Below are 14,551 nucleotides of genomic sequence, written 5' to 3' on the forward strand. Positions count from 1 at the left end.
GCACCCTCGTAGCGAACGCTTGTCGCTTCCCCGTACCCAAACCGTTGCATCTCCCACTCGATCAGGGACACGTCTTCGCCTCGCCAGGAACAAAACTATTACAAAGGCCTGCTGCCGCAACTCAAAGGCATGATGCCACAGCTCAAAAGCGATGGGTAGAATCAAGGAAGCCGCCAATGCCGTCAGCGACGAGCTCCATTCGCAAGAGCCGTTGTCTTTTTTAAACTTTGGAACTCTCCACACTGGCGCAGGCCGATCAATGCTTGTATCATGCTCAATCCAAGCGAACGCCATCGAACAGATACAGCACTCATCACCTCCTCAGCAGACAATGCTGCTTTCACATGCACGTCCGTATCAAAACTGCTGCTTAGGAAAAAATCAAGTGGTATATTAACTAAAGTTTACAGCGACTAGTCTATCGCCACAGCAAACGGCGGCCAAGTCTCTTCGCCTTGTGTTTTCAATTCATGCGCGATAAGCCTCTTTAGTTAGAGAACTTCTCGGGAACCTTGTTGCTATAGACGGCGCACGCCTTGTTAGTCTGGACCCCAATCATGAATCGACGACTCCCGCCGCCGCCGTCGGAGACTTACCCAGAGTACTTCTCATAGGCGTTGCGCATGCCATCGCCAATCTTCTCCTCGGTGTTGCGGTCCACGTTGTAGCCGGCCTTCTTGGAGACGAAGCCGATGCCTACGTCCAAGATATCATGTTAGTAACAGTTCAAACAAGGCGCTGAGCGCACTGCTTGCTGCCCGCGGGCCACATTGGTGAGTGCTTACCCTTGTCGAGGTAGTCCTCCTGGCCGACGTTGTTGTTGTTGCTGCTGCTGCTGCCCTGCTGCTGGTTGTCACCACCCTGCTGCTGCTGCTGGTTGTCGCCGCCCTGGTTTTGGTTCTGCTGCTGGTTGTCGCCACCCTGGTTGTTGTTGCTGCTCGAGTTGCCCTTGTTAAGAGCCTCGCCGGCGGCCTTCTTGATGAAATCCATTGCGATTTTGAGGTAGGGTGTAAAAGGTAGAGGAAATAGTATGAGACAGGTATGTGGGATCTGACCAGCGCCAACGAAAGGGGTGCAGTGTCTGCCCATCTTATACCTTTTCAACTGCCCGCACTCATATCCGGCAGCAGCTTCCCCTCTTCGATCTAGACGGGAGCGCAAATCCTATCCATCCCCCCTCCATCCAGCCAAGCCCAGGAAACCCCCAACCCCAAATGAGCTCACTAACACCGGTGAGGAGGGGAGGCTAAAACTGGAGGCCACCAGCCATCCCAGTTATGCCACCAGACACGCCCCTCGTCTGCATGTGCGCGATACGTCATGCAGGAAAGCTCCCCCTCCTCTCTGGAAAGCTACATGGCAGCAGGGGTCCGCAGCTGGAAAGCTCCCAACAACTCAGCTTACCGGGACAGCTATCCTAGACAGAAACAGTTTGGTCGTACGGGTGGCGCTAGACGTGAATTTGTGGACGGTCTATGAGACTAACTAACTCGAACGGCAAGCACGGCAGGTCCGGCATGGTCTTAGAAGTACAAGTACCTTCTTTTGCCGACGGTGCACTTGGAGCAGCTTCAAGATATCCGAGGCCGGGCCAGATCTCATGATGGCTATCATGCTAAGAGAGGGAGGACCGTGTTAAGCAGGCCGCTTCGGAGGCACCGAATGCCGTGTGCCTGCGTGGTAATGTGGGTGGTGGAGCTATATCTTGGTAGATTCTCAGTTCTCAATTGATTCGGAAAATAGCACGGTCAGTCAGTGGAAAAAGCAATGTGGGATCAAAGCTCGCCAAGTTCCGGAAACACACTCAACCACCCCTCCATAACTTCATAAATGTTGGAAACAACGTCAGGCAGGCTGCCTACAACACCGACAAGTCTGGTTGGCAAAGCGACTTCGTCCTCCTCGACCAGCATCGTAATTCTCACCTACTTGTTTCAACTCGAAGGCACTGGAAGAGGATCACAAAAAAAGAGGGAATTGAATTGAGATGAGGGGTTGTTCTTGGAGGGGTCGTGGAGGGAGGTCTGGGCCAGCGCCAGCCTGGTGTGGCTGCTTGCCATCACAGCTGAACAGGGGAGGTGAGCTAGCCTTGCACCGCCACCAATAATGAAATATGGATATGTGAGAAGCAGGCCAGTCGAGCTGTGATGGCGGGGCATCTAGCTTTCGTTTCGGGGAATATCGTGGAGGTGTAGGAGATGCGGACGGGTGAGATGAAGACGGCAGCGCCGGCTGCCCCGAAACAGGTGCAGAAATGTGTTCTGAGGCAGACTGGCCTGACTGATCCGTCGATTGCCGGTTCATCATTGGCATTGAGTGCAAGACTGTGTGCTACAGAAATCTGCCCCGCGCGCCCTCGTTATCCAAAGAGCCGCGCCCCCATTCTACAACTGGCTGGCTCCCCCAAAATACGCCAAAAAAAAAACCCGGAGAATGAGACAATCTACCCGTACAAGTCATTCCAAAAATAAATATCGTCCAAAACCTCCTGTGGCAGGTTCAGATGAGCATACGACTTTTCGGACGGGCTCCGGCTGCGCCGATGCACCTCCCTCGCCTTCTCCCAGCTAAACCAGCCCGCCATCTCCCAATCCACCACCGCGAGAATCCTGCCTCGATCGACGATCAGATTCGACTGCGACAAGTCATTGTGCATCAGCACACATGAGCTCTGGGGGACATCGTCGTCGCCACCCGACAGGATCTCCCGCTCAAGCTGTAGGACACCACGGTTGGCCACCGGGTCGGGATCGGCCACGACGTAGCCGGGGCGTCCGCCGCAGTCGGACGCGTTGATGGTCGACAGCGCCTTCAAGACGTTACGCGCCTGCCTCTTTGAAGCTCTGCTTGTCGGACGCCGAAAGATAACGCCACGCGACGTTCAATCCTACGCCCGCAATCCTCTCTTGCACCAACACGGTCTTACCCTGGATCTACGACCGTTATTAGAACTGCAACTTCATGAAGCCTTTTTCGGCGAAAGTAGCTCACCTTTCCGGCAAAGTAAATTTTTGGGGTCTTAATTGCCATTCTTCTAAGAACCAGGCTTGCTTGCAAGTCTGGTGGCGGCTACCTCATTTTCATCTGCCAATGTATAGTCTCGCATTGGGCCAGCGCCCTTCAGGTGAGTAGACTTGATGATGACACTTCCCAACGCAAAGACATCGCGGCCGCCCGTCTCATTATCGTAAATACGATTGCTAGGGGTGCACATGGATAAGACGGAAAGTCAATACGCAAGAGAATCTGGGGTGGTCGAGTTGATGTGCTGGGAGTCAGGCGTGAAATCGGTGGGCTCCGGGAGGTACCGGCCGTACAAGGGCTCCTCACGGTAGGGGTCTGACGGCGGGATTTTTTGAGGATCGGCTTCGTAAGGGTTTGGCGGCGACATGTTTGTAATAGGCTGATATGTGCTTGCGATAAAGTTGAGGGCCAACTTTGCGTCGGGGGAACAAGGTGATTTTTGAATCTGGCCGTTGTTGCCTGGTGCGGTTTCGTGGTCAACAAACGGTTCGCGCACCACAGGGATTTACAACCTGCATAGCTGTTCCAGCTGCAGCATGATGACCACCTGCCCAATCACTAACCGCCCAGCAGAACGCCTTGAGATCAGCCTTGGCCCTAGATTATGCCACAAGACCAATGAACCCTATATATGCAAGTCACCATCACTTGAGAGCCTCGGCGCTTAGCTGGGTTGGCGCTTTCCGCCGTATCCGTTCTTTACGCAACAACCACGCGCGACCACTCTCGCCCCCAAGCTAGAATGCGTTCAAGGTCGTCGTGGGTATCTTCCCTGCGCGATTGCAGATATGAATTTGCGTGTTTCTGCTGATTTTTCTATAAATGCATGCACTGAGCCTGGGGAGGCAGGTCTTTGGAATGATGATGTTTGCGCCACGGCGACCTGTTATGCGTGAGGTATTAGCCAATTGACCTACACCATTCATACCCAAATATTGGCCAAGCTTTTGGAATTCTAGGCAGACATGCTCGCGGCTTTTTCCATTTGCAAAAGGCGTCCTCAAACTTGTAAGAAATGATGTATCTGTAAGGAGCTTGCGGCAAGAAGTATGGAGGGAAAACCTCTATAAGACGCGGTCGACGGCCGCCTTCTTCCTCTTTCTCCGTTGCTTCTTAGTTTCGCACCACACATTGATACTGTACTTCCAGAAATTCATGACCGTGCGTTCATAGCTCAAATACACCTGCTGTCAATCGCAGTCATGGCGACTCGCTGCTCCGTTTGCAGTAGTTGGCTGAACACCACCGCTGGTGGTGTACACAACTGCCCTGGCGCCGGATCCAAGAATGAAGATATTGACATTACCGCTATAGAGGACATTGAAAGCATGCCTCAGCTTGTTGTTGCTAGTTTCTAAGACCACGCCTCGCTATGCTTGCTGTCCCTGGATTTCAGAATACAAGATGCAACTGACACTTGCAAGGAAAATTTGCGGAGAGGACCAAGGAAGAGTCTTTCAACAATATACATTGGATGTGGAATCTTTCAACGAGACATTTGGATATAGGGAAAGCATTCCTCGCGACTTGTTATATTAGGTGGTATTTATGTGCAGCGCGGCAGTAAATGAGTCAATGTAATTTCATGAACGAACAAAGACTTGATACGATATCCACATGACCCATATCAAAAAGATGTCACCAGTCAAACCCATCGCAAACACCAAATACCATGACTGACCTGCCATCTCATTAGCACTTATCATCTCACCTTCCAGGAAAACAAAGAGACTTACAGATGTTCCGCTGCTGCAACCACGCCAGCGTCTCCACGTCCGGCGCGTGCGGGCTCTGGTTCCAGACCTGCAAGTTGCACACGCTCTGCACGCCGCCGCTCCCCCAGAGCGCCACCGCGCCCGCCGCCAGCCCGACCGTCCACAGCACGAATAGCGCGAACGCGCCAATCATCACGATCGCCGGCAGCAGCCGCCGGTACCAGATCAGCCACGCCACGCCCAGCAGGAACGCGAGCGCCACCGCCGCGACCGTCACGTCGTACGGCAGGTACCACGGCACCGGCAGGCCCATCTGCGCCTGCGTCTGCATGAACGTGGCAGTCACCCCCAGCATCGATGAGGCCGCGAGGAGCATGATGAAGAGCCAGATGTTGACCTGGTATGGCGGCCAGTCGTACGTCCGCACGTGGACGACGCGCCGCGCGGAGGCATGCCGGTGGTTGTGGTGGTTGTGGTGGTTGTGGTGGTGGTGGTGGGGGTGGTGGGAGCATGTCGGCCGGATGAGAGCGGTTGATTCAATGTGCGGCGACGATGCCTTTTGTGGCCTTCAGGAGTCGCGACAGGGTAGAGATTCGCGGGCGCGCAGAGGTCGGGGGCGGGCGGAAGAAGTGGTAATCGGCGCTGAGAGCGCTTTTGCGCCGCACGAGATGATGCGGGCGCTTTCTTCGACACGAGATGCGCGATCCAGTTTCAAGCACTCGCACTCTCTCTTCCCATCTCCTTGTTCAAGACTCGATATAGCAAAATTTTCCGAGCGCTGCGCCGATCCTGTCCGCTTCTTCTCCGGTCTGGTCGATTTGTTTGTGTAACTCGGTCGCAGGGGCTGGCGGCGGGGTACAGGGGGGGGAATGGCCACTCGGGCAATGTTTCGCTCAAACGCTGCAAGATGAAGCCGACGCTTGCAAGAAACGGGGGACGTGGAAAGCACCAAGTACGTCAAAGCGAGGATCAAAAAGAACAAAGAAAATGAACAATGCAGGGCGAGGAGAACCGAACGGCGGGCTGCAGGGGTGGCTGGGTTTAGTCTGCGGCGCATCCCAGCCACGCGGCGTGACATTTCCAACATGCACATTTACGTCATGCACAGTATTGTTTTTTTCACGATTCCACCCAAAAAGGCAATCAAGAAAATTCTCAATCATTTTGTGTATATGTATATATATCGTGACAGACGTTGGCTTTCTACCTATTTTCGTTACTAGGGAGTTTCCATCTCATTAAATGCATTCTTTTCATATGCCACCTAGTACGCCAGACCAAGTGAAAAAAACGTCAATGCCCTCTTTGACATAGGAAATAGCATCGCTTGCGCTCTTGTGCGATTTTTTTTCGTTTTTCGTTTTTCTCCATTTCCTGTCGATTGCTTCCAATGGGAAGCGTTCCGTAATAGATTTTACAACAGAGTCTCGCCGAGAGCGCAACGGACTAGGGAGCAGCCGGCGCCGATGGTGGCCTTGGCACCTTCCTCGGTGGCGGCGAGCTCGGGGTTGACCTCGACGAGATCTATCGCGACGAGGCTGCCGGTCTGGTGAACGGACTCGCAAATGTAGTCACCCTCGCGGAGCGTCAGGCCGCCGCGGACTGGGGTACCGGTGCTGGGCGCCCACATGGGGTCCAGGGCGTCGACGTCAAAAGACAGATGGATGGGGGTGTCGTTGCCGATGTGAGCGAGGGCCATTTCGACGACGCGACCGATGCCATAGCTATGGGGCGTTTGTTAGCGATGTAGCTCACACTGAATCGTCAGGAACTGTGGGCATACCGGTCAACGTCAAACATAGAAAAGGCCTTGACATTGTTCTCGCGTAGAATCTTCTTCTCGTCCTTGTCGACGTCGCGGAGGCCGATGTAGACGAGCTTGGCAATGTTAAGGCGCATGTCCTCCTTAAGCCAGCCGAAGTACTCCTCCTTGTCGTCCTTGGCAAGGCCTGTGAGGAAGGCGAGAGGCATGCCGTGGATGTTGCCCGAATCGGAGCCCTCGGGGGTGTTGATGTCGGAGTGGGCGTCGACCCAGATGACCGCAATCTCGCGGCCGAGGCGCTCGCGGGTGGCCTTGGCAGTGCCAGCAATAGTGCCGATGGCGACCGAGTGGTCGCCGCCGAGGGTTAAGGTCAGACGGCCTTGCGAGGAGTGGTTGTAGGTGGCCTCGGCGATCTTGCGGTTGACTGCTGAGACGAGCAGTGGGTTCTTCATGCCACGGTAGTCGGGATCGGCGGCCGGGGCCAGATCCTTGTAAAACTGCACCTCCGAGTCGCCGTGAAGGGTGTACTCGAGCTCCTCCTTAATTTGGGTGAGGAGGCCAGACTCGATGAGGGCGGACGGGCCGTTGTCGACACCGGCTTTGGGCTGTTTCGCGTGGGAAAGGTATGTTAGTCCAGGAGAGCTTTTTTTGTTATTGGGCTTTTGGTGCCTGTTCAATTGCGCGGCAAAGCAAGGGTGGAGATGCGCCGTACCTGGCCACCAGAGAAGCCAACGGCGACGACGCCGAGGTCCTGAGGGTTGCTGAGGAACTTGCTAGGAACGTTCATGATTGCGGTGTTGGTGGGTGTCGATGCGCCAAGACGAGGAAGAGATGGCCAAACGCTGGATTGGATCTTTGAACAAAATCTACAACGCTCGGGTGAAGAACGAAGTACAATAAAAAAAGAAGAAGGGAAAAGAAAGATGATCTTGATTCTCCGAAAACAGCGAAACACGGGAAGAGGCTGGAGGGGGGCCGCAAGCTGGCTTTTTATTCAAGGGCTCTTCGGAAGTGGGCGCGAGCCAAGAGGCGGAAAAGCTCGACTGAGGAAGGAGGGGAGGAAGTGGTCCCTGCTCGGTGCTTCTCTGACAATACAGCACGGCGTTTCGGCGGGGGACGCGGAATCCGTGCAAAAAGGGAGCAGAAACCGCAAGAAAAAAGTGGCTAGACCCCCAGCTTCACACCCAACGTGACGAGCAAGGGAATGAAGCTATACCTCTAAAGTTAAGTGAAAGAGGATGCCCACAGGAGGGATGTGGGTGAGGCTATGCCGTTAAAGGTGCACAGCGAGAGCGCGACGGAGGGAGGATGAAGAAGCAAAGAAAATTGACGGCAGCAAAAGGTAAGTGAAACGGTGCATGATTTGTCAATTCTACTGATTCGGTACCGGAAATGTCTGCCCAAGGTGGTTTCTTACGAACATGTACACATGTTTTCGATGTGACGACGTCGATATGCGAGCCCGCGTTTGCGCCGGCGCTGCGCCGTTTGCGACGCCCGCCCTGCTCATGGGGCCCGTCATGATCAGCAGACCCGTGAGCCATGGCCACGGTGGCGGTATTACCTGAGCGGAGCGTAACAGTGCTTTTGAACGCTATATGTATATAAGTGCTCGAGGTAAGATATAAAGAGAATAATTTATAGGCATTGATGAAATGCAAAACGGTGTTTCTACTCCGAGCGCCTCTGCTAAACTCGCCCAGTATTCAACTACTCCGTTCAGCGCGCGTCTCGCTTCTATGCCTGTAGCTGCTAGCCCCGCAATGTCCGGACAGCGCCCGGCGCCTCCATCCGATCAAGGCGGCGTCGGCGCAAGATTTAAGGTCTTGGAGAGAGCTCCTATCCGAACCATCACCGTAGACGCAGCAATGAATTGGGCCATGATTTGATATTCGTAGCATATAGCTGGCCCAGACCCCCTTCTCTGGCGAAGGGTTTCCCCAGTGTCGGCCGCCTTGTGTCCTGCATCCATCAGCCTGTCACGCCGTGCGCGAGTAAGGCGCTGTCATGTCCGTCGCCCCTCCAAAAACACGAACAATGACGACAACAGCGACGGAGGGCCGAGTATGTGTGTGGCTGGTGAGTCTGTGTGCGCGCCGTAGGGTGCGGCGGGCCAAGAGGCTCGAGTCAAAAAATGGCGGAAGCAAGCGAGAGCGGGCTTGGTCGTGCCCTACCTATGTAGGTAGGTAAAGCCGGCAGTACCCAGAGGTTTTGTCCCCTTGGGGGCCAACGCTCGTCTTGGCGCCATCATGAAGGCGACCAGCTGAGCTGGGCGATGGAGGATTTGTGCCAAGCCGTCAAGACAAGTGGCCCGCGCGGGCGAATCGCGCACTGGCCAACTCTCGGAGTTGTCTCCAATCACCTTTGACAAGGATGAACAGGTAACGTTAGTTAATTCGGTGAGGATTAATCTGTAGAATAATTATCATGAAGTGTCTACTTCCTCTCCGTTTTCACATCGCGGAGATTGTCAGATGTCAGTCGCCTCCTTGGGGTACTATTGAGGCAATTGGGGCGGTTGCTGTGCCTGTGGTTGTCGGATCTAACGGACGTAATTCGTTCTGTCCACGAAGCGGCAATAAGATGCTATAGTTGACGCGAGATAAGATGTTAAATAAGCATTTTACTTGGGTAATCCAGTCTGCTTTTCGTGAGCGGAAAAACTTATCCAAAGAGCCAACATAAATAGGTGTAACCACCCTTGACCACACCCACACATACTTATCAATCTGTGGCACGTCGTCGACTCTGCAGCCAACACAAATGCCTATGTAGATGACGAAGCGACCGTCCTTGTCTAACTGGTGGTTGATGTGTGATAGCAATCGCCCTCTGTCCCGACGCCGGCGAGTACTGATAAACAAGGTGAGTGAGTGGTAAGTTAGCTACTTTGACACATTGCACATCGTCAAGAGTGAAGGCTGAGCAAAAAGTTGGGCTCATTTGTCGCGGCCAGTCCAAGCGCTGTTTTACATGCACATGAGATTGGAAAAAGTCGACGGCAGGCCTCGTCGCGTGCGTCTGCATACGAGACGTTATATAATGCGACGTAGAGTGTTACGAGTAAGATCCACAAAGGCATACGCTTAAGTGTGCCTAGATTCAGAAGTTCTAAAACGAGGTTTTATCTAGGTATATGTTAAGGACTGGCCCTACGGCTACTGCGAGTAGGCGTCAATATGAGGTTGAATTGAATCTCTTACGGAGGGAAGAGATAGGGAGGGTGTTACGAAGTGGCTACTATACATAAGGGGGAGCTCCCCCTATCGGGTCCGTGCCTCAGGCCACCAGGCTATCACTCTAGCTGGGCTGTGGCCCAAGCTCTCACAGTATAGAACATACGATTTTAATATACTATAGATCAACGTGTGTGTATTATACTAGTGCTAGCTTAATCTTTAGCTAAGCCTCTCCTTATAATATAATAGTAAGATTAGAGACTATATTAACTAAAGATAAATTATACTAAAAGGATATAGATTCTTAGGAGAGTGTAGTTACCCTTTAAGCTAATTAAAAGCTCTTCTCTACTACTAAACGCGTTTACTAGTTAGATCTTACTAAAGTATACCTATATAACTAGCCTTTTACTAATAGTCTAGTAGTAGTTAATCTTATAAGCCTAATAAGTAAGGAAGAGACTAACTCCTTAGCTATGTTTCTAAAGAGGACTAGTATACACCTGTGTCTGGAAAGCCTGAAGCCTGGGCGGTGTGGGATTCCGTACGGCCTGGCGCTACACACGCGAGGGAGCTGTTTTAACCACTCGTGCCTCCCGAACGTGATGCATGGGCTAGACCATGTTTCGCGTATGGTTATGCATACAATGCAGAATATCACCACAGGGTAGGAGTGCTGTATTACGTATTTTGACCTCGTGGAGAGATCCTCACTCGAGGCCCGTAGGGAGTTACTAGCGTGATTCTTCCACTTTACGTGCGACTATGAAAGGTGCCGGTGGGAGGAGACGGGCGAGTAGTCTTTTTCCGACTCAACAGTCTACCCATGATAGTATGTGCCGTGAAGTGCTGCAGCTTGATGGGCAGGAAGCAGATGCTCCAACAAGAGCTGCACAATGTTTTGGGGAATGCTGGTTGTGCTTCGTCTCAACCCAACAACCATGCGCTCTAGCGGAGTCTAGCGAAGAAAGCTAACCTATGCATATGCGACGAAGATGTCCGAATTAGTAGCTGCCATTAATCGCGCTTGTTTCAATCGCTGGTCTGATTCTAGTATGCAATATTTGCTTCGGATGCAATGCAGTAGTAGCTTCAGCACAGCTCGCTGGTGCTCGGGTATTCACTGCTGTCAAATTTGCTACCCATGATGAATTGTACAGTCTCCCTACCCCTACTGCAAGAGATATGTACAGACCTGCTGTTGTGGTGCAACTTTATATCCTGACGTATAAGAAAGAACACCAATGGGCGGGAATGTGACAGCATAACGAATACGAACGGCTTGAATTTCAACATCGCGATGAAACTCTATTAAGTTATGCTCGTGTAGCCCCCGGGAGTTTTTATGGGGTAGCGCGCGGTCGCCCATGGGCAGATGCATTGCATGAGCCGAAGCTAACGTTACAGTAGATAGATCCAACGACGAGGCCAAACCAGACCGTGTGGAATATTCGGTAAAAGTTTTAGAAGATAGCCATGAATAGTACAGTCAGAGCCATTTCATGCTCCAAGCAGATCGGGTATGCCGAGACATGCAGTCGAAATGCGCCGGCTATTTACAGACGAGGTAGAGACGGGTAACATGAGATGTGTATTTAAGCTGACTGCGTCCGCTCGTTATATCAACAAGAATACAGTCAGCAGCTTCCATCATCGCATTTATTTCAACACAGTCTTCCTTTTTACATTTTTTAAACTACACTTTTTCTTGCTAGTTATCAAGATGCATTTCTCCGTTGTGCTTTTATCTCTCCTGCCCACAGCACTTGCCGCGCCGGTCGCGGATGCGCCAGAGAAGCGAAGCCCGCAGGGCCTCCCCATCCAGGCTGGTTCGCCTCAGGATACCTTTGGTGGCGTCGGCCAGCCCAATCCGTTTGCTACCGATGAGCAGATCCAGAGCCACCCCGCGGGGTTCTTTTCTGGCCAGCTGGGCAAGAGAGCTGCTGAGAAGCGCAGCCCACAGGGCTTGCCGATTCAGGCCGGCTCGCCTGAGGATACCTTTGGCGGCGTCGGTCAGCCTAATCCGTTTGCTACCGATGAGCAGATCCAGAGCCACCCCGCGGGGTTCTTTTCTGGCCAGCTGGACTAGAGAGCTACCGAGAAACGCGACCCGCAGTTCTTCGGCGGCGAGGGCGACTTTGACCAAGGATTTGGCGAAGTATTCGGTGGATAATTCGGAGATGATGGCTTTGGTGGAGGCGTCGGCGCTGACCCCTTTGCGCAAGGTGGAGGATTCAACGGTGATCCCTCGGGCCAAGGCTAGACTTTGGAAGGGTAAGTAATCAGTTTCCAGAGGACCAATACCGCCACAGTGCTGATGCTCTTAGCAGACTACACGCAGAATCTTGAGATACACATGCCCTGGGCGAGACCTACAGTGCAGGACCTACTATCGGGCAGGGCGCTGCTGGGGGGCTGGGTGAGCTGGGAGTGTAGTCTCTAAGGAAAAGATAGACCGGAATGGAAAAGGTGTAGCTTTATTTTAAAGCCTTACCACGTGTTTTCTCCTTAGTTATAGAATAGTTTGTCACCTCACTTCCTGCTCTGTAGTGGAGGAAGCTAGCCTGTGCAGAGGTGATATACAAAGGCATTTACAAGAAATTCATTTATGATTTCACCAACGAGGTCCGTCTGCGACGAATACAAGCAAAAAAGGTGTTACGAAACATGTCGAAGACTAGGCCGAGGCCAGAGGCACACGAAGCGTACTCTCCGACATGGCGACGCTCCATTCCCCCTCCCACTCTGGCCGGCGCACCACCCTGACCGGCGCATCCCGCTTCGGATTCAGCACTGTGACCGGATCGCCTAAGTCGAGCGCCGGCGCCGCCCCCACGCGGCGCCAGGTCCGCCCGCATCGCTAGCAGCGCCACGAGGATGACTAATAAGCGACTGGGAACGATACAATAAGCAAAGAACGGGAAACAGTGAGAGTAGAAGCAGCGGAGGTTCTGCAGACTATTTTTCTTACTTATGGCCTAGCACGCTTCAACTTTGTATTTCCAGTTTAACCAAATTTCCGCCGGTGGCGATACAGAGACCTTCTAAGTTCAAAACGGAGATGGAGACTCTATCATCTAAAGATTCTACATCTATAATGCACATATTTTTATTATACTTTACTGCGTTACTATCTTCTCGTGTAAGCTATTCTAAACTGCATCCTAGTTTTAGCCCTACACCTCCGTTCTTGCCCACTGTGTATTCAAGCTTAATGATGACGGCGCAAGATTTACGCATTTCCCTGGCATCTGAATACCTCAGATCTATCAAGATCATCAAGTACTTTGGATGGGAAGAATCGGCCGCAAAAAATATCACACGAGCTCGAGCAACAGAACAGAAGCATATAACGGCAATCGACATTTTCAGCACAGCTCTGTCACTTATAGCCGAGTTTTTTCCAATCTTGTCACTGGTCACAATATTTGGTCTTCATGTCAGTGTTCGGAAATTGCCACTGACAGCATCCACTGCGTACATGACCATCCAATTACTGGAGATTGTCAAAGACTGCTTGGTCTTTCTGGCTCTAGTCAGTGTCGATTTCTCCAAGGCAGTGGTATCTCTGCGCCGACTTGACAAGTTCTTTAAGAGTCTGACGCCGCTCGATACCTATCCCAATAGGCCTGCCGAGATTCAGAATGCGACCTTCCAGCGTGCTGCCGGAGCTGCTTTCTATCCGCGTGACATCAACATCAAATTCATCCAAGGTGGTCTGAATGTGGTGACAGGCGATAGTGGTAGTGGCAAGTCCTCACTGCTACTAGCGCTACTGGGAGAAATTGTCAAGAAGAGCGGGAGTGTCACTCGCCAACAAGATACAGCATACGCTCCACAGACTGCTTGGCTACAAGCTGGTACAATCCAAGACAATATTCTGGTTCACAATACATATAACAAGACGCGATACAGAAATGTTGTTGACGCCTGCCGCTTGGACGTCGACTTCGCAGAACTGCAGCAGGGGGATCAGACAGTGATTGGAGATGGTGGTTTTGCATTGTCAGGTATGCGTAAGAGCACTTTGTTGCACTTGATATCATATTCTAATGGATTGCAGGCGGACAACGCGCAAGAGTTGCACTTGCAAGAACCTTGTTTTCCCGCGCGTCGTTGCTTCTCCTTGACGATATTTTTTCCGCACTGGACACCAAGACATCTTTCGAATTATGGAATGGTGTATTCTGTTCAATTCTTCTGCAAAACAGAACCGTTATCCTTGTGACCCAACACGCCTGGGTTGCACATGAAGCCAATATGACTATTGTTATGGACAACGGTCGTGTTCAATCCGTCGCGTAAAAGAAAGGACATGTGCGTAAACCTAAGGCCATCCTATCGAATGTGAATGTGAATAAGGAGCATTCAAATCAGATACACACCATCTTGTCTGCGGGCAAGGATGCAGATGTTGGAGAAACAGTGGAATTGGTTGCTGGCCAAGAACGGTCAAAAGTAGGTACTGCAGGCCCGCTATTAGGCAAGTTATACTTCCTCTTAGAGTCAAGTTACTCTAGCTAACTTGACAAAACAGTGTTCACTTATTTAATGTACTTTGGAGGGCCACTTTTTGCAACACTGACTGTGGCTACCTGCTTCTTTCACACCGGCGCTGGCATTTACACCAACTACTGGATGTCGCGCTGGGTTGAACACTCCGGCGACTGCGGAAGCAGCACTTCATACTTTTTGATGCGGTACATTGGCTTGAGCTACCTGACTGAGGCTATTGATGGTGTACGTATGATGACTCTCAGCAGGGGTATCTCGGTGGCTGCCAACAAGCTGCACATGGACATGATTAATGCTCTCATGGCTGCACCTCTGTCGTGGTTCAGTGAGCAGGCTATATCAACGGTCCTGAATAG

At 52.1% G+C, this 14,551-nt stretch overlaps 5 protein-coding genes across 5 annotated transcripts; 1 reads left to right on the plus strand and 4 right to left on the minus strand.

Annotated features, from left to right (window-relative positions):
- Nucleotides 1-487: 487 nt before the first annotated feature.
- Nucleotides 488-990, minus strand: ISF_07028 (hypothetical protein; the record flags this gene model as incomplete). Its single annotated transcript, XM_018850632.1, has 3 exons — nt 488-518; nt 597-696; nt 786-990. The coding sequence occupies 3 exons, from the start codon at nt 988-990 to the stop codon at nt 488-490; spliced, it is 336 nt and encodes a 111-aa protein (XP_018702277.1).
- Nucleotides 991-2,443: 1,453 nt separating this feature from the next.
- ISF_07029 (Protein kinase-like domain protein) lies at nt 2,444-3,391 on the minus strand (the record flags this gene model as incomplete). Its single annotated transcript, XM_018850633.1, has 2 exons — nt 2,444-2,843; nt 3,237-3,391. The coding sequence occupies 2 exons, from the start codon at nt 3,389-3,391 to the stop codon at nt 2,444-2,446; spliced, it is 555 nt and encodes a 184-aa protein (XP_018702278.1).
- Nucleotides 3,392-4,756: 1,365 nt separating this feature from the next.
- Nucleotides 4,757-5,251, minus strand: ISF_07030 (hypothetical protein; the record flags this gene model as incomplete). Its single annotated transcript, XM_018850634.1, has 1 exon — nt 4,757-5,251. The coding sequence occupies one exon, from the start codon at nt 5,249-5,251 to the stop codon at nt 4,757-4,759; it is 495 nt and encodes a 164-aa protein (XP_018702279.1).
- Nucleotides 5,252-6,153: 902 nt separating this feature from the next.
- ISF_07031 (arginase) lies at nt 6,154-7,288 on the minus strand (the record flags this gene model as incomplete). Its single annotated transcript, XM_018850635.1, has 3 exons — nt 6,154-6,463; nt 6,523-7,106; nt 7,214-7,288. The coding sequence occupies 3 exons, from the start codon at nt 7,286-7,288 to the stop codon at nt 6,154-6,156; spliced, it is 969 nt and encodes a 322-aa protein (XP_018702280.1).
- Nucleotides 7,289-11,403: 4,115 nt separating this feature from the next.
- ISF_07032 (hypothetical protein) lies at nt 11,404-11,853 on the plus strand (the record flags this gene model as incomplete). The annotated part of the gene is made up of 2 exons (XM_018850636.1): nt 11,404-11,744; nt 11,772-11,853. The coding sequence occupies 2 exons, from the start codon at nt 11,404-11,406 to the stop codon at nt 11,851-11,853; spliced, it is 423 nt and encodes a 140-aa protein (XP_018702281.1).
- Nucleotides 11,854-14,551: the final 2,698 nt, after the last annotated feature.

This window comes from Cordyceps fumosorosea (assembly GCF_001636725.1).
Source record: "Cordyceps fumosorosea ARSEF 2679 chromosome Unknown scaffold_19, whole genome shotgun sequence".
NCBI classification, from domain to species: domain Eukaryota; kingdom Fungi; phylum Ascomycota; class Sordariomycetes; order Hypocreales; family Cordycipitaceae; genus Cordyceps; species Cordyceps fumosorosea.